The sequence below is a fragment of the Chiloscyllium plagiosum genome, chromosome 2, assembly GCF_004010195.1.
Source record: "Chiloscyllium plagiosum isolate BGI_BamShark_2017 chromosome 2, ASM401019v2, whole genome shotgun sequence".
Taxonomy (NCBI): domain Eukaryota; kingdom Metazoa; phylum Chordata; class Chondrichthyes; order Orectolobiformes; family Hemiscylliidae; genus Chiloscyllium; species Chiloscyllium plagiosum.
Window position 1 is genome coordinate 31,409,603 of NC_057711.1, and position 26,302 is coordinate 31,435,904.

Here is a 26,302-nt window from a genome sequence, read left to right on the forward strand (position 1 = left end):
TTTCTTCAATGTACATTGCAGCAGAGACCTGTCGTTGCCCGGCAACAAAGGAAGCATGCAACACAAGACAGTTTGATCTTAGAAGTTTCCAGCCAACTCCATTTGCTGGCCTCTCATTAACCTTTACTCTGTATTAGTTCAGAATTTAAAGAGAGGTCACTTTCCTCTCAGGGTGCGGTTTCGTTCTACTGATTTAACATTTACTCTCTCTCTCTCCCTCTCTCCCTTGTAGGTGTGTCTTTTATATAGATATGAACAAGATTGTGGGCAGACCTTGGACCGTCCTCCAGTGAAATGTAACGTCATGTGCAGAGCTGCACACTGATAAATACACACAAACCCATTGAAAGTTAGCTCAAGGGAACCAGCCGACAGGAGACAGAAGTCTTACCAGTCGTTTGGATGAACATAGTTAAAGCCATTTGATTGAATTGTAAGGATTCACCTCATCAGTAACGTTCTCAATCTCAACAGTACTGCTGGGCGACAACTTTCACCTTGTTTTTAAAGCTTTAACATTCCTACTTTTGAGTGGCCTGAGGAAAGGGCTTGCACCAGTTCGGATGAAACCATGTGTCATGTGATTGTTACTTGCCGCTCGATGCTGTGGACCCTGCTCAGTATTGTGGTAGCCTTTGCCGAGCTCATTGCCTTCATGAGTTCCGACTGGCTGGTGGGGAGACCGAAAGCGAACAGCAGCCCTGTCCTCGCAAACCGCTCCAACACGTGGAGAGACCCTTACCACCCAAAACTGGGCATCTACAGCCGCTGCATCAAACTGCCAACTTTAAAACGGGGGAACCTGTGTGGTCCGTACGCTGACAGCTTCAATGAAATTGCCAGTGGATTTTGGCAAGCGACGGCTATTTTCCTGGCGACAGGAATTCTCATTCTGTGTGCTGTGGCTTTTGTCTCGGTCTTTACCATGTGTGTGCAGAGTATTCTGAAGAAAAGCATTTTTAACATTTGTGGATTACTACAGGGAATTGCAGGTAAGTTTGACTGTGAAAGACTGATTTCGCTGAACTAACACTTTGTTTTTTTTTACTGGGGAAGGGGGTGGATTTACCAAAGGTTGGAAATGTCACTGGAAATGACATTTTTGTTTTAAGACAATTAGCACCAGAATCCTAATGCCAAAACTGCTGAGCCACTCAGAGAAGTTATTTTATAGTCAGGCATTACATAATACCTGGAAGGTTGCGTCAATACACACTATGTTAGGAGTAAATTACTAACAGATGTTCTCATTTAGAATCATCATCTGAATGGTTTTTATGTAAATGTATCCTATTGTACCTTTTGCTAAATGCCAAAAAGGCTGTCAAAAATTCTTAAACGTATGGTTTTTCCTTCAAGTGCAATGCTAAACTGATATATTGACCTCTCATACAATGTGCATTGTTCATGGTTCCTTCCTTGTTAGATAAAACAACCGCAAAAACAGCAAGTTTCTGATGCATTTCCAATGTGTCATGTCTTCTGCTTGGCAGGCAGTATTTAAGACTGAAGTTTATTTTCCCCTCTTCTCCAATGTTCAGGAAACCTTCAAGTCTTCAAAATTTGTTTTACATTTGACTTTACATTTTCACAATTTCATGTGAATATTTCACTGTGGCTGCTCTGTCCCCACACCTGGTTTGTTCACCTTTGATATCTCCTTGAGAAAAAACCATGACTTCAGGATACTCCCATCAAGATGGAGATGGTGGGAAGGTGAAGATGGAGGAATGCGTACAGTATCAGTACATTGTGAATTTGCCCTTCCCATTAATAGGTTAGACAGGCTTTTAGAAATATTTATCTTTAAACAAAACCTGTTTTAAGGCTAAGTTGCTAAATATGAGTCCCTCGTATAATTGTTCAGCAATGGGTTCTGCAGTGGCTGTAATTCAGGGCCAGTTGTGGTACATGTCACACTGTGTTGGAGATTTAAGGTGATTTTAGTTTTGAAAGTGCATTTGCCAGACAGCAAGCCCCTAAGTGGCGATAACATATTGGTGCCAGACTTATATTCTTACATGAACATGCTTACTAAGGGATTATAACACAACCATAACAAAAATTCTGGTTAATTTTGTTTTTCACAACCCTGGGCTCACAGATTTTGCACCCTCCCACATCCTTATGTATGGCAAGGTGGCTTAGTGGTTAACACTGCTGCTGCCTTCACAATGGCAGGGAAATAGGTTTGATTCCAGCCACGGGTGATGGTGCAAACTCCACACAGGCATTCTCCCAGTGTTTGCGTGGGTTCCTCCAGTTTCTTGCCACAGTCCAAAGATATGCAGGTTAGGTGGATTGGCCATATGAACATTGACCATTAGCATCCAGGGATGTGAAGGCTGTGTGTATTAGCCATGGGAAATGTGGAGTTATGCGGATATGGCAGAGGGTTGATTATGGGTGGCATCTTCAGATGCAGACTCTTGGCTGCATGGACTCCTTCCATACTAGGGATCCTATGATTCTTTAACGCTGTATCATGTGACAGGCAACACATCAGTTACAACCTACTTAGCCAGTGTGCCTCAACTGAGAAGTGAATATAATTCCCAAGCTATGAGGGGACCTCCTAACCAGTTGAGAAAGATATCCAGTAGCATGAAAAGAAGCAGTCGGGAAGCAGGTAGTGCCACAACAGGTTCACCAGGGAGTGGCATTACGTGGGATCATCCAACCGTCTCCTAAGAGAATGATGATGGTGTGGGGGAAGGTGGAACTATACAGTAAGGAATTCATATCTAATCAGCTTCATCAAGTCTGCATTGAAACTGGTTTCAGTGTCAGCTCAAGAGTTATTCCAGGAACACAGAGTGAACATTGCCCGGATAGATTAACTCTCTCACTGCCAGAACAGCAATACTAGATCAAGTAGCAGGCTTCAGAAATTAATTTATTTTATTTGATATGGCAAGGGAACTATTGAAATCCCCTAGCTCAGCCTAAAAGATAGTCTCCAGTTGGTTAAACTTTAGGTGTGTCTTTGCTTTTAACAATTTACAATGCTCATGTATGAACTCCACAACAAACTAAGTGAATTTTGACTATAATTTTAAGAATTTCACACAAAAATTTGTAACAGAAGCACATTGCAGTTTATACTTTTATGTATCATTAGATTGTACTGTATCCATTCTGACCTTTGAAATGACTGAAAAGTTGAACCTCTGGTATTTCTAATTATGAATAAAACTAATTTTTTATTTCCCTTTAGAATAAAAGTATAGTCCAAAACTATTCTGAGATGTGTCACCTCCTGATCAAAGTATTTCAATTATTAGCTTAAAGATGCAGAGTCTGAAGTGGGATTTCTGTTCTATGTCACTATATTCACTTCAAATGATACGGTCATAGCTTATTAACAGTTGTACATCCTCAGTACAAACAGGACAGCTATTTGCAATGGGCTGACATATGGTGGGTCAGCAAAGAATCAATTCAAACAATGTAAAAAGTTAGTTTAGGGAGAGACCTAGCCATTTGGATACAGAACTGGCTCAAAGGTAGAAAACAGAGGGTGGCGGTGGAGGGTTGTTTTTCAGACTGGAGGCCTGTGACCAGTGGAGTGCCACAAGGATCAGTGTTGGGTCCTCTACTTTTTGTCATAAATGATTTGGATAAGAAGTACAGTTAGTAAGTTTGCAGATGACACCAAAATTGGAGGTGTAGTGGACAGCGAAGAGGGTTACTTCAGATTACAAAAGGATCTGGACCAGATGGGCCAGTGGGCTGAGAAGTGGCAGATGGAGTTTAATTCAGATAAATGCGAGGTGCTGCATTTTAGAACATAGAACATAGAAAAATACAGCGCAGTACAGGCCCTTTGGCCCTCGATGTTGCGCCGATCCAAGCCCACCTAACCTACACTAGCCCACTATCCTCCATATGCCTATCCAATGCCCGTTTAAATGCCCATAAAGAGGGAGAGTCCACCACTGCTACTGGCAGGGCATTCCATGAACTCTCAACTCGCTGAGTAAAGAATCTACCCCTAACATCTGTCCTATACCAACCACCCCTTAATTTAAAGCTATGCCCCCTCGTAATAGCAAAGTAACAGGGAAAGAAACAGTATATATATTTTAGGTTGGTGACTTTCTTAAGAACTGAAAGAAGTTAGAAACGTAATTGCTAATAATGAGATTCTGAGCCAGGAAAAGGTGGGTGGAAAAGAATAATGGGAAAGGCCTGTGAAAGGGCAAGAATGATTAAATGATTAGAAGAATGATAGTGCAAGATAATAGCAGGTGGTCATGGCAGAAATGGAGTGCTGTAATTTCAGAGGGCAATAGATTGGTTAGGAGTTGTTGAGTAGAGAAATTGAAGCAGCAATTCCATTCCAGTGACTCCCAATGCAAAGATCTAGAAAAGATATGAGGCCAGATCATGGAGCCCATAAACAGAAATGCGACATATACAATCATGAATTTGAATAGAAGTAAGATATAATTCTACTTCCTTTGCTTATAACTTTGGCTATTATTTGTTCCTTGAAAAAAATGGTACAAATTCCTACAAGGGAATGCAATCAAATGGAATTTGACCTGTTTAGTTACCTTATAACATCAGTTCTGCTCACAATTCATGCTGTTAAGGAGGTATCTCTAAAGACAATCTTTATTCTTGAAATCATTATTAAAATTTTGAACTCATGATTTCATGCAGTTTATATGTTGTTCACAGGAATGATACAACAAGTAGAGTGTTACTCTCCGACCACTGTGCCTGATGTACTGCAGTGTTAGGTCACGATGTCCCAGTTATAACATTTTCCCCTCTCTCTCTCTATAATCATGAAATATAAAACCATAATGTCAAGAGATGACTGAAATGCCAAAAGTGGTACTGATATTTATTTTCTTACTGGATTTAGTATGCCACCAAGCACCCTTCCACCAAACTTCAGAAGGTCAGCAAACTGTCATAAATAACAAGGTCAACTTGTGTGGGGTCATTGAAAACAGGTCACATGCACAGAACACTGTAAACTCTTCTTACAGCCTTAAATTACAACCATGCATTGATGGCACGAAAGCACCAAATGTGTTCTAAACCAGCAAGCCAGTTAATGAAGGATAAAACTGGAACTAAAGTTTACTTGTATTGCACATATTTACAGAATTAAACAGTACAAGCACACACCCCTCACATAACCATACTAAAATTTCCTTCAATGTCTCTTAACGTATGCTTAAACATATGCTCTTAAATATGTTCCCCATCTGCATACAAGTAATCAGCATTCATGTGATATAAACAGAAGTTTTATTTCTCTTTAAATAAAAAAAAGCGTTAATATACACAACTATCATCGTAAAAAAGTGAAAGCAAAATAACTTCTATATTCTATGCAGAGAATTTCATTATGAGACACCATTCTTCTAAGCACCCTAATAGCTTCCTCGTATGAGCATTTCATTTTGTAAAACAATTGGACTTTTGAAAACATATGTCAATCATTGAGTTTTTTAGATTTCATTTCCATTCAGATTTGTTCTAAGCCATCAAGGTCATAATGCTTAGCATTTTCCATACAGTGCTCATTATCTCACAATAAAAATTAACCATATAACATATATTATGTTATGGTCAAATTTTAGCTGTCAACTTTTATTTGCTCATAATCACTATATTTGTATGTGGGGTTGTGTCTATTTTATTATCCCCAACATGGTTGACTTGATGTTGATAACCCAGCAGCAAGATTTTGCATATTTAAAAATGAAGAAGGTTAATTTATTTCCCATTCACTTGTCCTGGAGGCATAACAAAAATGTGTTGACTCATCCACTTGACTCACCAACACTATTAAACACACAAAATTAGATACAGATTAAGATAAAGCTGTTATAATTAAAAATGGGATTTAACTCAGCCTCTATTTCTGTGCAGATCTTGTTTCTTAATTGATGTTTTGATTGCAGTGAAGATCTTGAGAAACAAATGTCTCTGTGGCTGCAAAAGTTATTGTAGTTGATCTGCCCCAAGGGTAGATTTCTCAAGTGAACTTGAAGGTGGAATAGGTTACAGGAGTTCATCTTTCTTTCTATTTCAAGTGTTTGGGGATCACTTCTTTGACTATTTAGATGAAAGTAACTGTCTGATGTCTTTACCGAGAATGCAATTAGAAAAAAGGGTTTTGTGATTTACACATAAAAGAAGTGAAACTATCACTGTATTCTAACAGATGAAAGGCTTAGCAGACAATCAATTTTTCAATGTATAATTTCAGTTACATCACACTGCAAATTTTTGCTATAAATTCTGTGTTACGATCGAGCCCTCCACAATCACCTGATGAAGGAGCGTCGCTCCGAAAGCTAGTGTGCTTCCAATTAAACCTGTTGGACTATAACTTTGGTGTTGTGATTTTTAGCTTAAAATAATAACTTACATTGTGCTTGAATCAGACAATGCTTCATCCCCCATTGTCCAAAGCAAATGTTCAGACTACAGATCCATTCAAGACCTACATTCCACAATAGATTCTGCAGTTTCCACACTCCAACTGACTTGATGGCAAACTATGTATCACGCAGAGCTGTAACATCTTTCCATGACTCAATCTGTAAATATTGGCTGAGTACATTAGTCCATTCATTTTTTTTTTCCTCCATGAAATGAATTTCAAAACATTCGCTTTTTCATCCTAATTGCTTACACATATACAAATGATTTCTAGTGAGAGAGAATATTTTAGAGAGCATACATTTGTGGCTTGTATAATTATCAAGCCCAGAATTGTGTGGTAAGCTCTGCATAGAACGATTGCTGCATGCTCAGGTTTGACTCCTGCAATACTGTAATCACTTAAATAGTGATGATCTAGAGGTGTCTGTAAAAAAAAAAATGCATTGCATGGAGACATATCGCCTGGGTGAATAATAGGATTCCTGCTCCTCGGATGTTGCCTGACTGTGCTTTTCCAGTGCCAGACTTTTCATTCCTGTGGGATAGGTCCACTCTGTGCTTCTACCACAACAGGAGCAGACAGAAGTTGTCATCCCGTAAGACCCAGACCAGCAATATCTAGAGTAACTATAGAGTAGCAACATCTTAACTGTTAACCCTTTGTTAAGAATGTCCCTCAGTATTCAGTTAAAAATTCAAAAGGCTTCTGGTAATGCTCTACATAAGAGACTGAAATGTAAATTGGGGTTTCGGGATAACAGGTGCAGACAGAACTGCTGGCAGACTGGAAATGAAGATTGGGAATACCACAGGGATCAGTGCTTAGATCCCAGCTATTCCCAATTATATATCTGAGTTATCTGAGGGATCTGAATATCTCCAAGTTTGCGGATGATACAAAGCTGGGTGGGAATGTGAGCTGTGAGGAGGATGCAGAGATGCTTCAGTGTGATTTAGTCAAGTTGAGTGAGTGGGCAAATGCATGGCGGATGCAGTACAGTGGGGATATTTGAGCCATTATTTGCTTTGGGAGCAAAAACAGGAAGGCAGATCATCACCTGAATGACAATAAATTGGAAACCGCAGAGATGCAATGAAACCTGGTTGTTTTTGTACACCAGTCACTAAAAGCAAGCATGAAGGTGCAGCAGGCAGTGAAAAAGTCCAATGCTACGTTGGTACTTATTGCAAGAGGTTTTGAGTACAGGAGCAGAGATGTCTTGCTGCAAATTATACAGAGCCTTCATGAAACCATACCTAGATTATTGTGTGCAGTTTTGGTCTGCTTATCTGAAATAGGGCGTTCTTGCTATGGAAGGTGTCCAATGAATATTTACTAGACTGATTCCTGATACAGCAATATTGATATATGAAGAGAGACTGGATCAGTTAGGACAATATTCACTGGAGTTTAGAAGAATGAGGGTCCCAAAGAAATGTATAAAATTCTAAGAGGACTTGGCAGAGTAAACTCAAGAAGGATGTTCTCAGAACAGAGGGTCACAGTCTAAAGAAATGAGGTAGTTAGGACTGAGATGAAGAGAAATTTCTTCACCCAGAAAGTGTTGAGCCTGTGGAATTCTCTGCCATAGAAAGCGATTGAGAGCAAAACATTGAATGTTTTCAAGAAGGAGTTAGATTTAGTTCTTGGAGCTAAATGGATCAAAGGGTATGGGAGAAAACAGGACAGGGTACTGAGTTGGATGATCAGCCATGATCCTAATGATTGGTGGAATAGGCTTGAAGGGTCAAATGACCTACTCCTAGTTTCTATGTTTCTACGTAACAGAAAACTGATTTGAACCATCCTGCCAAAAAACTAACATAGTAAAGCAGGAAGCTACAGTTTCCTGAAGAAGGACTTATGCCCGAAACGTCGATGCTGCCTGACCTGCTGCGCTTTTCCAGCAACATATTTTCAGCTCTGCAGACCTCACTTTCTCCTCCAGCTACAATTTTAATCAGGTTACAATTTTTAAAATCTTTCAACATTTGCTTTCATAGTTTACGATGCTGCTTGACCTCTTGATTAATTTGCTGCCTCATAATCTCAGTACTAGGGTTTTCTACCCTTTTCCAGAAGTCTTATAAATCATAAAGTCATCAGTTTCTCTCAAATGTGTTCAAGTCTGAGTGGAATATAATGAGGGCAGTCTTCAGCTGCCACAGGATAGAGGCACATTGTACAAGTCTTCGAAAATGAATGAATGAATTTGAAGTTTTCAGTTCAAGATGAAATGAAGCAGTCAGAGATAAGGGGCCATGTGGGGTTGACAGATAAGGGTTTTATCGCGTTCAAGCCTGGTATTTTGCATTAGTTTTATTGTTATTTTAGCACAGAGTGTCTTTTCAGATGTTTAAGTGCAATAACAAGGCATTCACGCTCTACAAGCTGATGGCCAGGAAAGTACAGCCTTTAAACGGTTAAATGAAGAGTGTGAGGACATTCACTGGATTGCTGGGAAGACAGCGCCTCTGGCCAAGCAAAAGACAAGTGTCTCAATTCTTTCTTTTTAAACTTGTCAATGTTATAAAAACAACAGTTGGTTGATGAGTGAGCTTAGAGTGCTGTGAGAACAGCTTTATTTTGCTTTAGCTCATTGCACTTGGGGTTGCAACACTATCTGGAGACGTATTCGAGCAGGCCAGTATGTGTGAGAACATGCATGTGTGAGTCACAGCAGTTGTTTCAAATCTTTGTTCTGGCAAGTGCCAGTGTATCAGTTGGTTAGCAGTCTGGGGCATTGCCTGCAGCTGCCAGTGTGTCTGAAGCCCCTATTCCCAGGAGTTTAAAAATATTTCTCATTTTCTTTCGATGAGCTACAGTTCAAATATCTAAGAATGGCCCTTTCCCAAGTTGTTCAGTAAATGAATATATTTAAAAGCCTGACAAATAGTTTGCAGAATTTTAAAACTGAGAATTAAATTCTGAGGATGTTGTAAGTATCCCTGTGAGTGGAATATGAGATTCTCCTCTTTAAATGTAACCTCTTTTGCATGTAAGTAAAATACTGCGGACACTGGAAACCTAAAATAAAAACAAAGTACTGGAAATACTCAGAACACCTGGCAGCAACTTTTAGAATGTGAAGAAGGGCCCTATTGAAATGTGAACTCTTGTTTCTCTCTTCATAGATGCTTCCAGACCTGCTGAATATTAGGGGTGAGACAGTGGTTAGCACTGCTATCTCACAGCTCCAGGGATCCAGGTTCGATTCCAGCCTCGGGTGACTGTCTGTGAGGAGTTTGCACATTCTCCCTGTGACTGTGTGGGTTTCCTCTGGGTATGACCAGTTTCCTCTGAAAGTCTAAAAATGTGCAGGTTCAGTAGATTGACCATGTTACCAGGGATGTGTAGGCTAGCCATGGTAAATGCAGGATTACAGGGATGGGGTGGGTCTAGGTGGGTTGCTGTTTGGAGGGTTGATGGACTTGACGGGCTAAATAACTTGCTTCCACACTGTAGGGATACTATGATTTCAAGCAATTTTTTTTTTCTTTTTATAACTGTTTTGCACTGACTTACTATTTTGGGCAGAATTTGACCATTTTGTAAAATGTCTCTGGCTTTAGTACATAAGTTATGTAAAAGTTATACTAACTTATGTAAAAGACTTTCAAGAAGGAGTTAGATATAGTTCTATGGGCTAAATAAATCAAAGGGCCCTGGCAGAAACTGGGAACAAGATACTGAGTTTGATCAACCATAATATGATGGTGAGGAAAATACAGCCTTCAAATGGTTAAATGAAGACTGTGAGGATATTCACTGGATTGCTGGGAAGACAGCGCCTCTGGCCACGCAAAAGACAAGCATCTCAATTCTTTCTTTTTGAATGACAGAGTAGCCTTGAAGGAGAAAGTGAGGTCTGCAGATGCTGGAGATCAGAGATGGAAATGTGTTGCTGGAAAAGTGCAGCAGGTCAGGCAGCATCTAGGGAACAGGAGAATCGACGTTTCGGGCATTAGCCCTTCTTCAGGTAGCCTTGAAGGGCCAAGTATCCTACTCTTGCTTGTATTCTCTGTATTTCTATGTCCTCAAGTTGCAAGGTGCTACATAAATTAAAATCTTCATTTTCTGAATCAATAGTAACTTTTCAAAGGGAATTGTTTTGTAAAAGGGCTATGGGGAGGTATGATTGCTCCTTCAAAGAGCTAGCACAGTCTTGAGATGTGGGCAATGTTGGCAAAGCCAACATCTATTACCATTCCTAAATGCCCTTGTACCATATGGTTGACTGGGCCAGGTAAGAGTCCGCCACATTGCTGTGGTATGGAGTCACATGTAGGTCAGACCAGATAAAGACAGTCGATTGCCTTTCCAAGAAAGGATTAGTGAATCAGATGGATATTTGCAACAATCAATGATAGTTGACAGTCATTTTCACAATGACCAGCTTTATGTCCAGATTTATTATTATTGGGATTTATCTTCCAATTCCCAAAACATTAGCCTGGACTTCCAATTTATTAATCCAATGACATTACAACTCTGCTAACATCTTCATGATGGAAGCCAAATTATATCTTTCTATATTTTATGTTTCATGATAATGTTTGCAGATACATAGGTACTAACGTGTTGCAATGACAGTATCTACAATCCAGTAACAGTTCTAACAATGTCTCTGGACTTCCTGGGGTCTGAGAGACTTTAGGGAAGTCTTTATAATTGGCTGGCATTACATGGCTGGCCAGAGATGGGCTTGGTGTGAATCTGAGAAGGATACAGCAATCACGTGTATACTGAAGAGTGGGCTGGCTGCCTTGGATGGGAGCACTTACACAGTGTGTAGTACAAAGATTGTTATATCTGAAAGTAACTAACTGTATCTGTCCTTAAATATGGTCTAGTCTGTGTTTATTACTGCATTTGAAAAGGGGTCCTTCAACTAAAATATTTGGGACCATTAGCTATTGGGTTAGCGGATTATTTACCTGAAACTGGAGCAATACACCTTGAAGAACGGGTAGAAAGAAGACTAACTAATAATTACCATGTACAAGTGAGTCATAAATGACTTCAACATTTAGAGTAAAATCTTGTGGTATACTTCTGATATTTGGAAAAGAGGGGAATTCACAAAAAAAGTGAGGACATAATTAAATGATGGACAGTTTGGTATGAAAATATTGATAAAACTGTTGCAAATAACAGAAGACTTTCCAAACGAAAAGCGCAGCCAGCCACTGTGGAGATATGGGTTGTGTCGAGACAAAGCACGAAACCATGGGACAAGAAGAACCCTTGAGGCAACTCTATAAATGGGAGAGACAGAGGGTGGGAGGAAAATTAAATCCTAGACTAGGCTGAGTGTACTTGAGGAGGTGTGAACCAGCTGATTGCAATACAGTAACTGAAAGAGACACACAAGGAACCAGACACCACAAACAAAAAGACATTTGGGACTGTATTATGTAGTTGTAACATTGAATTCTAAGTGCCCCCAGAACATCATAATAAATACAACAGTCAAGTTGAGGAGGCAGAGTAGACTGGAAAGTACACCTCAGGCACACCTAGAAGGTTAAAGAGGTATATCCCATTGGAGATGAACTATTCCAGTTGGCCATATTAAGTGTAAGCAGAACAAAGCTAAATGGTAAAAGTAAAACTATGGCCCATCAAGCCAGGTTTCACTTGGAATTGTCATATCTCAGAAGTGAAATTCAATCAGCTGGGATCATCCCACCAGATATTAATGTCTACTTTTCTTCAATTCACTCACAGAATGTGGGCTTCACTGGGCGAGCCAACATTTATTGTCTGTCCCTAGTTGCCCTTGAGAGAGTGGTGGTGTGCTGCTTTCTGAACTACTGCAATTCATGGGCTATGGGTATCAATTTTTTTTAATCAGCTATTTCTTTGTGAAATCAAGAGGCTATTTTAATGGTAGACATGAATAAATGAGGACTACTCAGTTTATTGGCAAACCAAATTAGAATAACAGTAACTTTACGACCCTGAGCTTTGAGGAATTCGGGTGAGGCAGTGCACATTGTGACCTGGCAATGGCGAAGGAAGTGGAAGTCATGACCACCTTCAAGTGGAAGCCATATAGTGGACCTGTAACCCAGCCTTGCTGATGAACTATAAACGTTCGGGGTTGGAGTTTCATGTTTCTAGAACCAGAGTTATCAGGAGTGTTCAGTTCTTCACTTGGAGAATCCAGCCACTGACAAATTGCAAATTGTCTGTTGTCTATTTCAGGACTTAAAATCATAGAATCTCAGTGGAAGCAGGCCGTTCAGCCAATACTGATGAGTTAGTAATGTGAAGAATCAATCCGGTTCCACACTCATCAGGACGTCTGAGCTGAAAAGTCCCAAATGCAGGAATGTTAGCTGAGAACAGGATTGGGTTTAACTGTAATGACCCATTAGGCTAATACCACGTTGACTCCTGTTTTGCCTTGGTTCATGCACGAGGAATAGACACTTGGTTGTGTTGAGCTGCCAAGTTTATGTAACAAGTTTAATTTGCTCTGGGTTCCTTTGGTTCCATTATTGGGGTTGAACAGAAGCCCCTTTTAGGCAATTATGGGTCAGTGATTTAAGGATAGTGAAAGCAAGAAACTGTGAGAAAAGCAGGAAATGGTGAGTTTCCACCTAACCTGTGGTAGCAAAGCAATGGAAATCCTATCCATCTCCTTTAAAATGCCTTTGAGAAAGGTTGTGAAAACATTTGATTGATGTGCGAAGGAGGAGGAGGAGCCCAAAACCTACTAATTTCTCTTATTTCTGGGCACAGTACTTTGTGTTTATGCATGTTTCAATATGCTTAGCTTATGCAAACTATAATGTTGTTTGGTCAGTATTGGGAAACCTTTAGGAATAGGGATTTTATGTGCAATTTCCTCCCCACCTACTGTAGTAAATCCTACGCTAGACAGGTACACTTCAGCTTCAAGTCAATGCTGTTATGATAATTGCTTGATTATATTTATAAAGGGTACAATTTACATTTACTTTAAGAAATAAGAACCAGAGTAGGCCATTCCGCCCCTTGAGCCTGCTCTGTCATTCAATAGGATCCTGATTTATCTAAAGTTTTCTTGCCTTTCTCCCGTAACCTTGTTTTCCCATCTGATCAAGAATCTGCTTTAAGTGCACACAAGAATTTTGCCTCACAGCTCTCTGCGACAAGGAATTCCAAAGACACTCAACCTTCTGTGTGGAGGCTGAAGAGATTGGGGAGACACTGAATGAATACTTTTCGTTAGTATTCAATCAGGAACAGGGAGAATGTGCAAACTCCACACAGTCAGTCGCCTGAGTCGGGGATTGAACCCGGGTCTCTGGCGCTGTGAGGCAGCAGTGCTAACCACCGTGCCACCCACAAATCAGGTCTCCATCAGATGCCTCTGCTTAACTGGAGTTCAGAGCACAGGAACCATCCTGCTGAATCTCCTTGAAACTCTCTCTGAAGCATCACATCCTCGCTATACTGTGGTGGTCAAAACTGCGCACTGTACTGCAGCTGTGGTCTAGCTATCACCTTGTAAGCTCTGGCATAACTTCCCTGCCTTTGGATTCAACGATTCAACATGTTTGGATATTTTTTATATTCTCTACAGAGAAGATAGAACAAAGTATTCATTCATTTCTCCTGCCATTTCTTTATTATTTACCATTAACTCCACATTCTCACTCGCTAAAGCACCAATAATAACTTTACTTACTCTTTTCGTTTTTAACATCTTCACTTATTTACATTTTTAATCAGCTTCCTCCCATATTCCAATAGCTTTCTCCCAATGAGCCTTTTAGTCATTCTCTGTTCTTTGTATTCTGACCAATCATCTGAATTGTCATTCATCTCTGCACCATTATAAGTTTTGTCTTTAAGACTGACATAGTCATTAGACATGGTTGCTGGATCCTGCCCTTGGAATTTTCCCTACAGATCATCATTACTAATTCTGTGTGTTATAGTCAGTTAAAGTTTTCTATCTTCAAATTTGAGAGATTCATGATTTCAGTCGAAAGATGTGCAGGTTAGGTAATTGACCATAGTGTCTATGGATGTGCAACTAGATGAAGTGGCCATGGGAAATGCAGAGTTATAGGGATGAGGTGGGTCTGGGTGGGATGCTCTTCAGAGGAGCAACGTAGGCTTGATGGGCCAGATGGCCTGCTTCCACACTGTAGAGATTCTATGATACTTAGCCTTGGCTTTAAACTGCCAGAAGTTTCAATTTTTTTCAGCTTACTCTTTTGAAAGGCTGAAAGGCTGAGGCACTTGGGGTTGTTTTCATTGGAGAAAAGAAGGTTTAGGGGTGACTTGATAGAGGTGTACAAGATGATTAGGGGTTTAGATAGGGTCGACAGTGAGAATCTTTTTTCCACGTATGGAGTCAGCTATTACAAGGGGGCATAGCTTTAAATTAAGGGGGGGTAGGTATAGGACAGATGTTAGGGGTAGGTTCTTTACTCAGCGAGTCGTGAGTTCATGGAATGCCCTGCCAGTAGCAGTGGTGGACTCTCCCTCATTATGGGCATTTAAGCGGGCATTGGATAGGCATATGGAGGATAGTGGGCTAGTGTAGGTTAGGTGGGCTTGGATCGGCGCAACATCGAGGGCCGAAGGGCCTGTACTGCGCTGTATTCTTCTATGTTCTATGTTCTAAGAAATTTCTCCTCATCTTAGTCCTAAATTGAAGCCCCTTTCCTTCTGAGACTATGCCCTCTGGTCCTAGACTCCCTCACAAGGGGATACATCCTCTCAACATTTACCCTGTCAGGCTCTTTAAGAATCCTGTATGTTTCAAATGAGATCACCAATAAGTAGAGTTTAGATTTTAAATTACTTGTTCAGAGATTAAATTACATTACAGTGTGGAAACAGGCCCTTTGGCCCAACAAGTCCACACCGACCCGCAACCCACCCATACCCCTACATTTACCCCTTACCTAACACTACGGACAATTTAGCATGGCCAACTCGCCTGACCTGCACATCTTTGGACTGTGGGAGGAAACCGGAGCACCCGGAGGAAACCCACACAGACACGGGGAGAACATGCAAACTCCACACAGTCAGTCGCCTGAGGCGGGAATTGAACCCGGGTCTCTGGCACTGTGAGGCAGCAGTGCTAACCACTGTGCCACCGTGCCATCCACGCCCAAAGAGTTCAAACCTCTTTAGCCTTGGCTCAAAGACAATCCCTCCATACCATGGATCATCCTAGTGAATCTTCTCTGCTCTGCCTCCAGTGAAATGATATTTTAAACAAGGGGACCAAATCTGTTCACTGTACTCCTGATGTGGTCTCACCAGCCCCTAGTACAGTTGCTGTAAGATTTCCCTACTCTTATACTCCAAACCCCTTGAAATAAGGGCCAACATTCCACTGGCCTTCCTGATTGCCAGCTGCACCCGTATGCTAGCTTCCTGTGTTTTGTGCTAAAGTATCCCTGAATCTCTTTGTGTTGCAACCTTCTGTAGTTTTTTTCCTTTTAAATAATATGCTTGTTTAATTTTTGTTATCCCTTCCAAAATGAACAACTTCACATTTTCCCACATTATATACCATTTGCCATCATTTTGCTCATTTACCCAACCTATCAGTTTCTCTGTAAATATGGCTACAATGTATTAATTTCATTCCCTCAAACCATTAATATGTTGTAAACAATTGAGAGCCTAGCATTGATTCCTGTGGAACCCCACTGGTCATGGGTCACCAACCTGAAATAGAATTCCTTATCCCCACTCATTTCCTGCCCAGTAGCCAATGCTCTATTCACGCTAATATACTTCCTCCAACACCATGAGCTCTTATGACTTAACCTTATGTGAGGTATCTTGTCAAAGATCTTCTGGAAGTCCAAATACAACCCATCTTCTCGCTCCCATCTATCCACTGTGGTTGAGACTCCCTTGAAAAATCTCCAATAAATTAGTCATACATGATTTCCCTTTCAGGAAGCCATGTTGACTCTGCTTGATTAATTATGATATTTCAAATAATAGTTGATGTTAGTTGATGATAATAGTCCTTAAGAGTTGATTCCTATACTTTTCTAATAATTGCCATTAGCTGAATCGGCTTATAGTAACCCACATTTTGCCTACCTCCCTTTTTGAATGAGGGTGCCACGTTAGCAGTTTTCCAATCCTGTGGTACTTTTCCTAGAATCCAATGAATTTGAAAAAATTGCAACTGATGCATTCACTGCCTTTGTAGCCACCCTTTTAGGATCCTAGGATGCAAGCCATCAGCATCAGGAGACCTAATTTCCTAAAGTCCCATTAGTTTGTCGAGTATTACTTCTCAAATGATGGTGCTGGTACTTAATTCTTCCCTTGTATTCTTTAGTATTCATGAAATGTTAGAAGTATCTTCCAGAGTAAAGACTGATGCAAAATATCTGTTCAAATCATCTGCCAGTTCCTTGTTCCCCAAAATTGTCTCCCAGTTTCACTTTGCAGGGAGTCTCTGTTCACTTTGACCTCTCTCTTTCTTTTCCTTACATCCGTGTAACTGCAACTTTGTGACTACATCCATCATTAGCGTGGTGTCTGTACTGAATCTTTGAAATGGGGAAAACAAGGGCTGGGAATTAAATAACCTATTTGGGGAATGAGCTGTGAGCACTGGCATCATAGTTTTAGACTTGTTTTCAATCCCTATCGATCCCTCACCCATTCAGAGGAATGGCTCGCAAAGGAGACACTTAGCACAGTACTCCCCAAACGTCTTTCTAGTATTGACTCATTTTATTGCCTCAGACTTTGTGGGACTCTGGGGTAAAGGTTTGAGTGGGCTGAGGGAGGCTTCATTTATTGTACAGGGAGAAGAGAAGAAGTTGAGTATTCCCCATACTCACTCCCTCTCACTCCAGCTTCCCTTCATTCACTCATCTCCTCCCTTTCCCTCCATTTCCTCCTCCTCTCGTCATAGAGGGATGGAGCAGATGAAAAGGCAGTCATTCTCAAAGAAAATGAATGCCCATTTGCAGCAGAGTGGAACCTCAGAGTACAGGCCATTAGGCCATGCCCACCAAGAGAGAAAGAAATGCAAGGATTGAAAGGGCTCCCGCACCTGTTAGTATTCACTCCAATCTTCACAGCAAAGATTGTGGTCTCGGAGCTCAGAGCTCCGGAATCTTCTCTCCCAGCTCACAGTTTGGGTAGTCCTGACTTAAGAACTGGCATCAGTATGTTTGGAGTGAAGAACCTTTTTTACTTGCCCCATTGTGTGCTCTGTACTTTTAGCTGGTTACATGTCTGTGAATATTTTAGGACCGAGGCAGATGATGTGAAGAATAATCAGAGAGAAGAGGCGGTAGGAGCAGTGTGTTGAGATGAATACACCACATATCTAAATGCAGTCCCTGGCAATCTTTTCCACTTTCAATGCTTGATTTAAATATTTGTAGTGAAGGTTGCTCACATAACCATATCATGCAGTTATTACCATTGCCTGAACTTGGGACTAGGAGCAGGAATAGACTATTGGTCCCTTTTTGGCCTGCTGCACTATTTGATAAGATCTGACTGTGTTCTGAACTCCACTGTCCTGACCCTCATCACCCTCCCCTCCCACCCTTGATTCTCCACCTCTCAAAAATCTATCTAACTAAGCCTTGAATATGTTCAATAACTCAGCCTCCACTGCTTTCTGGGGAGGACAATTCCGTAGACTAACAACCCTCTGAGAGAAAGTGTTTCTCCTGATCTCTGTTTTTAAAAAGGCTACCTTTTTAATTTTAATACCATCTGTCCTAATTTTAATCTCATCCATAAGTGGCAATATCAGCCAAGCATCAAGATCCCTCCAGATCTTATAAGTTTCAATAAAGTCACCTTTCACTCTTCCAAACACCAATGAGAATTTGCCCAAATTAATCATTGTTTCTTCTCAAGGTAAGCTCTTCCTCCCAGGAATGAGTCAAATGAACTTTCCCTGAATTGCCTCTAACACAATTACATCTTCTTTCAGATACAAAAACCAAAACGGTGCACAGTGCTCCATCAGTGCCCTGTATAACAGTAGTAAAACTTCCCTATTTGTATATTCCATTCGTCTAGCAATAAACAACATCCTTCAATTTACCTTTCTAATCATTTGTATACTAACATGGTGTGATTCATGTATCGGGACCACAGATCCTCCATATCTCAAATTCTGCAATCTCTCTCCTTTTAAGGAGTATTTTTTTCTATTCTTCCTCCTAAAGTGGACAAATTCACATTTTTCCATATTAACCTCTGATCTGGCAATTTTGTACACTCACCTGTGTAGACCGTTTTTGACAACTTAATTTGCTGTATGCACTAGTTCAAGGACAAACTTAGCTACCATGCATTCAATCTCTTCTTACCAGTCATTTTTATAGATAATGAATAGCTGAAGCCAACAATGATCCCTGTGACAGTCCACTACTTACAGCTTCTCAGCCAAAAGTGATCCTTTCATCCCTATTCTCTGCTTCCTTATAGCTTACCAGTCTATATCCATGTTTATATGTTATCTTCAGCTCTTATGGTGTGGAGTAACCTTTGATGTGTCACACTAAACCCACAGAGAGAGTGGGACACCATTTAAGACCTTCCCCCACTCTCCTCCCTGACCTATCACCTTCATCCCCTCCCCCACTCACCTATTGTACTCTATGCTACTTTCTCCCCACCCCCACCCTCCTCTCATTTATCTCTCCACCCTTCAGGCTCTGTGCCTGTATTCCTGATGAAGGGCTTTTGCTTGAAACATCGATTTTACTGCTTCTTGGATGCTGCCTGAACTGCTGTGCTTTTCCAGCACCACTAATCCAGAACCATTTAAAAAGAAATTGATTTAAATGCACAGTTTGCAATATTAATATGGATGTAGGAATGTTTAATGCGAAAAGTTGGTTGTGCACACAGAATTCTGTTACAGACAGTCTCTTGAAGTATTGCATATGTAAATTACATCAGATGGTTTCTGACTCCATTGGTATGTGTCAAAGGTTCATAATTTATTATTTAAGAATTTGGATTCTAACACAGAAGCAAAATGTTTTGCTTTTGTTTGAAAGGTCAGAAAGTAATTTTGAACAGTGAGTTTAGTTCCAAGTGGTCATGTGATTTCAGCTGAATGACAAACAAGATGGCCACCCAGCTGGGCAAATAGTACTAAAGTATTTGCTGATTTAAGGTTTACAACCCATGGAGAGAGGATAGCAGAAACCGTTTCATTCAGAGAGAACAGATCCATAAAGTAGATACACTCTGAGTAAGAGACTCCGAGATTCCGAGCTGGCAAGCAGTCTCCAGAAGGCTGTGGAGGTGAGAGAGAGGAAGACAATATCCCACAATACCGTGGACAGCATCTATTTAAGAAACCTATGTTAAGTAGTAATAGTGAGCTGAGTTAATAGCTTAGAGAGATACTCATTGAAGAAGATAACATTGAGAAATCCATACAAACTTACTGAAAAGGAAATTAATTATGGCTGTGCAAGAAGCTTTAGTGTTCCTATGGCGAGGGGGGAACCTTTCACTGAGGTTTGAGCTTCTGTAAAGTTGTTGCTGAAATGGTTGATTCTTTCTTTTTGTATTTATAATAAGCTTTTTCCAATAATTCTTGTATAGTGCAATAATGTTTGTTTAATTTTTTCTGTGTAATAATTTTATTAGTCTTCTGTTAAAATACATTGACAGCCTCTTGTGAGGAGAAATGAAAAGGAAAAATTAGATCTCATGGTCTATGGAGCCAAGTCTCACTCTGGGCTCTGACCTGTGCATTATTACAACTGCTGAGATCATAACAGTAATGATAGTGATGTTTTTCTCTCTCTATTCACTCTGCATAGCCTCTGTATCTCTTTCCACTTCTGCATCTGTTCTATTAATTCATCTTACTCCTCTCTCTGTTTTTCAGTGTTCCCTTCTCTATTGAAAGGTGGTGGAATGTTGGACATGTTGGGGAAAAGAGCCTTCAGTGGGTTCAGGAAAGATCGAGTTTAGAAATTAATGAAAAATGTAACACTCATCCCCTCCCCAATAATTTCCTCAACCTTCTGCCGCGTGGTCTTACTCACATCACGTCACCATTCCCCTCTTGAAATGCATGTTCTTTGTTGAACTACCTGTTCAACCACCTCAGCTTTCTCTGCATTTGTTTGATGGTCATTTACCTTATCTTACATTTGCTCAGCCCAATTCTCATTTACCTCTGCCCAGGGTAGTTGTTGTGAGACGATTGTTCCTATGTGCTTGCTTCCATCTGAGTTCTTAAAAGTTGAATTATGACAGAAATTTTTTTTAAGAGAAAATCACAGAATGAGAAGATCATGATTATCTGTTGTGAGCTGGATGTAATCAGCTCATTAGGGACAGATTGGAAGGTAGGGGGTGGATTGTCCTTTATTCCCCATTGTCATTGCATTTTACTAGTATCTTGCATGTCATGTGTCTACTGCCCAGAGGTCAATTATGGATCTCTTCTCACTACCTTTGGACATTTACAAGTGACAAATGGAGAGACTGGTGAACCTTGGTAACTTACCCCATGACTTGGGGCATTTGCTTAGTAGCCTTTAGAGTGGCACTAGATGCTGTGACTAACCCTGCAGCAACCACCTCCATCCCTATCCAAACATCACATCCTGCCCCCATCTTTCCACCCTTCCACACAGCTATGTTTGTAAAGATAGTCTACTTCCCAACCTCCTGAACCAGGTGCAGTTCCAACAGTGACCACAGCTCCAGGTGGCACTGCTGAGGTAGCAGTGCTCTGACCAGCTGGTAGATCTGGAAGATAGACCCAAATACTTTAAAGGGGTGGGAGCCCAGATGGCAAATCATTTTGTTTCCTGGAGTCCAAAATATGTTCCACAGATGGTAAAGACTGGGAGTCTGGCACTACTTGCAAGGAGAGAGAGTGCTTATTCTTGCTTCTGCAAGTTGTTGAAGTATAATGGATCGATGTTTCAGGGTGTCTCCAGGAAGATAGTTTTCAGTGAGTCTCAGATGTGTACAACTCAGAAAAAAAGCTCTTCGGTCCATCAAATCTGTAACCGTCAAAAACAACCACCTAACGATTCCAGTCCTATTTTCTAGCACCTGGCCCATGGCTTTGTTTGTCATGGCTTCACAAGTGCACATTTAATATTTCTTAAATGTTATAAGGGTTTTTGCCTCTCCTGATGCATTGCTATGATTCTGGCTGATGGTAATTACTAGATACATTTGATTCCAGAATGACCTGGATTGATAGACTGTATTGTTTATTTTTGCAATTTTGTGAAAGGTTACATAAGTTACAAACATGAGGCTGCTATCAGAATGCTTTTGAAGCACTTGCAGTCCACTTGTTATGTGCATATGTTGTGTAGCCACTGTGTGGCCACCAGGTGCAACAGTCAAGATCTCCCTTTCAAAATAGACAGAAGAACCTGATTAAAAGATATCAGATTAAAAGAGGGGTCAGAACAGGGAATTCATGTAAGTTTACAGTTTTTCATATTTAAAGATGTATAAATGACGGAGGAAACCTGGCTACAGTCAGTTCTTTTTTCGTGTTGTGCACGTAGCAAGTGCTTCGAGAAGCCTGATGGAATTATAAGGAAAGACTAGATAGGCTTGGATTGTTTTCCTTAAGGCAGAGAAGACTAAGAGGGGATATGATTAAGGTGAATAAGATTGAGGGGTATGGAGATGGAGAATAGAGAGCAGTTATTCCCCTCAATTGAGGGGTCATTCACAAGGGAGCATTGTTTTAGGGTAAGGGGTAAAAGTTTAAGCGAGGATTTGAGGAAAAACGTTTTCAGTCAGTGGGTGATTGTGATCTGGAACGCAGAGCCTGGGAAGGTGATGGAGGCTGGAAACCTTCCAACCTTTTTAAAAAAAAATAGTTGGATGAGTACTTCAAGTATCATAACATTCAAGGATATGGGACATGTGCAGGAAATTGGGATTAGCACACTTTTAGTGATTGGCGGAATGGCCTTTTCTGTGCTGTATGAATCTATGCATTGGATTGTACGTTGACTCTTTGGGTTCACCACAGTTTGTGTTCCCACAGTTTGTGTTCCCACAGTTTTGTTGCCTTGGTGCCGACTTCATTGTCAGAACTCTTGTACATTGCAGGAGAGCAACAACTGAGTGCTCAGTCAAATATCTGAAAAACCTAATTGTTTGGACATTGTCGTATTTTTCCCTTTTTCGGCCATGCTCACAGCCAAAATTTCTGGGATCGTGTTCATTGTGTCCATTAACTACAAGAAGGGAAGTTTGGGAGGTAATCTAAGGTCAAGGGTAATTTAATGCCGTGACCAATAATCTGATTCATTAGTGTCAAACCAGCCATCACTGAAACTGTTGCATCCCATGTGCCCTCATTAGTTCAGCCTCAGCAGTGTAATGTGATGGAGGAAGGTTGATAATTTATTCACTAGAAATAAGTAACTTGGATTTACCTACAATATCTGTTTAAGCTTTACATGAATTAAATTTTACTGTAGAGAATATGAAGAACTGGAACTTAGTCAGGATGGAGGCAACACGCTAGAGAGATTTGATCATCCAATTTTTCCCTAAATAGTGGTCACTGTAAGCACGGAAGCAAAAGTGTATTTGTTACTGAGCAACATGGAAATGAATAGTTCCATTTGTTCAATGAAATTGTGGGTCTTCCTACCACCAACATATTGCAGTGGATGAAAAAGGCAGCTGACCACCATCTTCTTAGAGCAGTTAGGGATGGACAGTTAATGCTGGTCTTGCCAGAGGGGCCCATATCCTGGAAGTGCATTTAAAAAATTAATTATAAATTATTGCATCTTTTCTTTTAAGGTGAGTCACTTTATTTCCTGTGAGTCACATAAAGTATTTCTCGTATTAGTGCCTCAGTGGAATGGAATGTACTAGCATCCCTGCACCTAATGCCTGGATTTTCGGCACTGGAGCTAATTTCCCAAACATTTCAGAGTGGAGGTGAATTATTTACACTGGTTAATGGCTTCAGACCTCAAGAGGACAGTCTCAAGTACCTTCGAAAATGGGTGTTCAGTCGAGAGGGCAATTGCCTTTCCCCACCCCCAAAATTGTGTCTTTCTGAGACTGAGCTATTTTCAGAATTGGCCTCATTATGATGTCCCTGGTGAGCTGAAAATGTGTTGCTGGAAAAGCGCAGCAGGTCAGGCAGCATCCAGGGAACAGGAGAATCGACGTTTCGGGCATAAGCCCTTCTTCAGGAAACGTCGATTCTCCTGTTCCCTGGATGCTGCCTGACCTGCTGCGCTTTTCCAGCAACACATTTTCAGCTCTGATCTCCAGCATCTGCAGTCCTCACTTTCTCCTCAAAGATGTCCCTGGTGACCCTGACACTCACCACTTCTGCCAGGATGAGCAGGTAGATTGTTGAAGAAGGTTGTTTCTCACTGTGGGAGAGTTTAGAATCACAGGGCATAATCTTAAATAAAAAGGCCCCCAATGAAAACACATTGGAATAGGAGTAGGCCACACGGTCCTTTTATAGCCAGCTCTGCCATTCAATATGATCATGGCTGATCATCCAACTCCTACCCTGTTCCTGCTTTCTCCCCAAACTCTTTGATTCCTTTAGCCCCAGGAATGATATCTAACTTCCTTCTTGAAAACATTCAATATTTTGCCCTTCACCAACACAGATGAAGAGGATTTTTTTCTCTCTCAAGGAGTAGTGAATTTGTGGTATTCTTTACTGTAGAGGACATGATGGAATGAATGGTCAATTTTTTGCTTATGCTAATTGAGTTCCCAATCTGAAGACGACTTGTTAGTGTCAGTGTGGGATTGAAGGGCATTCTAGTGCTGGAGACATCATATGCAGTGACAGTATTCACGGAAACTAGAGGTGGTTTCAATGTTCTTGCCTCATTCTCACTAATAAGTGAAATATTTCTTCCAAAGGCTCAGCATATATGACCTGAACCTTCTCACTGAGCTACCCTGCTTAATCTCCAAATTGTCCTTTGAGAATTAGGATAAAATTCTGGATCATGGGTTTTACTAATGTTCCCCAAAGGGAAGTAGACATTCGTCAGATCCACAGGGAAAAGTGTACAGGAAAACAGAAGCCGCCTTTTCATCACCATGACAACTGAAGCAGACAAGATTAAAATGTGACTGAGTCACTACTGAGATAAATAGAGAGTTGGAATATCTGTACCATGTTTCCGCAGCTGTAGTGTCAATTCACACCAATGTTCAAAACATTTGTTGGTGAATTAGATCATAGTCAGAGAAAATGTCAAACTTTGAAGCAGTCTACATTTTTTCCTGGGCATCATTTTGATATGCACATACAGACATAGAGGGTCTGCAAGATGATGAAACCTATTTTATTGCATGTACCTTAGAGCTGCCATCTGGATTTATAAGAATAATATTTATGGCATGATAAGCATATTTCCAAAAAATCAAGCAACTCTGAGCCAAACTCGTAGGTTGAGGCAGGTTCAGTTAAGGCATTCAAAGTCATTAGATAATTATTTAAATAGAAACAGCAGGTTATACTGTAAAGGCTGGAGATTGGCATGTAGTCAAAATGCTCGGAGAGAGGGGTGGACACCGATCGCCCAAATAGCTTCCTTCTGCACTAACAACTCTGTGATCTACCCGGAATCTGGGTATTTTTCAGGCTATAGTGTTTTTACATTAAGTTCCCAAGTGAAATGTTCTACTTCACATTAAAAAAGAACTTTTTTTTTTTGAAAAGAGATTTTTTTTTTGATGGTGACAAGGACATCTTTTGCTGAGCAATTTGGGTTTTTTTTTGTTGTGATGTAATCTGCAAACCCTGAAACTGCAATTTTCTGACAGGGATTCACCTGTTCAACATGGTCTGAATTGGAAAAGAGCAACAGAAAAGCCTGAGATGTCATTAATAAGATTACACTGATGGAAATGATGAGATCTGAGAGGTGCTGAGTGATAACCATTGAGAGTTGATTGAACTATATGGAGCTGTTGCACAGAAACATTTTTGGCCTTGACTTATTACAGTAATACCAGTATGGCAGAGAACGTGCCCGTTAATCTTGTCAGAGTATCCAAGGCAGGTGAGGGACAGTTACTTTGCGCAGTATGATCATTTGGTGGGGTTTAACAATGGAAAGTCGCATGGTTACTTTGGGAGTGTAACTGGCGAACCACCCCCCCCCAAAAATTGGCAGAAATGGATTGGGGCCTTCTCTTCCTCCTTTCAATTGGCGATTATTAATTTTGTTCTTCCAACCCAGAACCCTGACTTAGAGATCTCATTGGGAGGAGGACCTGTACTCAGCTGACCTGTGAGGTTGAGGTGAAGGAACTTTCTGGTTTAGGAAGTTCTTTTCCTAAGCCCAACCATGTTGATTTTCACTTGAGAACTCAGACACTGGGGACTGGGTCCTGTCCAGGTTCTCTTGATTGACATTGAATCATACAGAGGCCCTTTGAGTCTGCACTGCCAAAAATACACTAAATTTACACTTCTCCCACTTTCTAGCACTACGCCATTGCCTTGAATGTTATGGCACTTCAAATACCCATCCTAGTACTTTTTTAAAACATTGTGAAGTTTCTAGCCTCGACCACCCTCCAACACAGTGCATTCCAGACTCCCACCACCCTTTTGGGTGAAAACTCTTTTCCACAAATATCCTCCTAAACCTTTCACCATTTCACTCAATGATAAATTATGCCCCCTTATTACTGACCCTTTGACTAAGGGAAACAGCTGCTTTCTATTAATCTTGTCCATGTCCCTCAATCTTATGCATCTCTATCAGGTTCCGCCCCCACCTCCCCAACTTTCCCTGCTCCAAAGAAAACAGCCCAACTTTATCCAGCCTCACTTCCTAGTTAAAGCATTCCATCCCAGGCAAAAACCTGGTGAATTTCCTCTGCACCCTCCCAGTGAAATCATGTTCT

General features: G+C 40.7%; 1 protein-coding gene across 13 annotated transcripts in view; it reads left to right on the top strand.

Annotated features, from left to right (window-relative positions):
* LOC122558412 (LHFPL tetraspan subfamily member 2 protein-like) overlaps positions 1-26,302 on the top strand; it is a 174,588-nt gene that overhangs the window by 121,042 nt on the left and 27,244 nt on the right. For all 13 annotated transcript variants that reach the window (XM_043706980.1, XM_043707011.1, XM_043707004.1 and 10 more), the window contains one exon: positions 233-992. In XM_043706980.1, coding sequence (XP_043562915.1) covers positions 572-992 — 421 coding nt within the window. In that variant the 5' untranslated portion in view covers positions 233-571. The remainder of the gene's footprint in view (positions 1-232; positions 993-26,302) is intronic.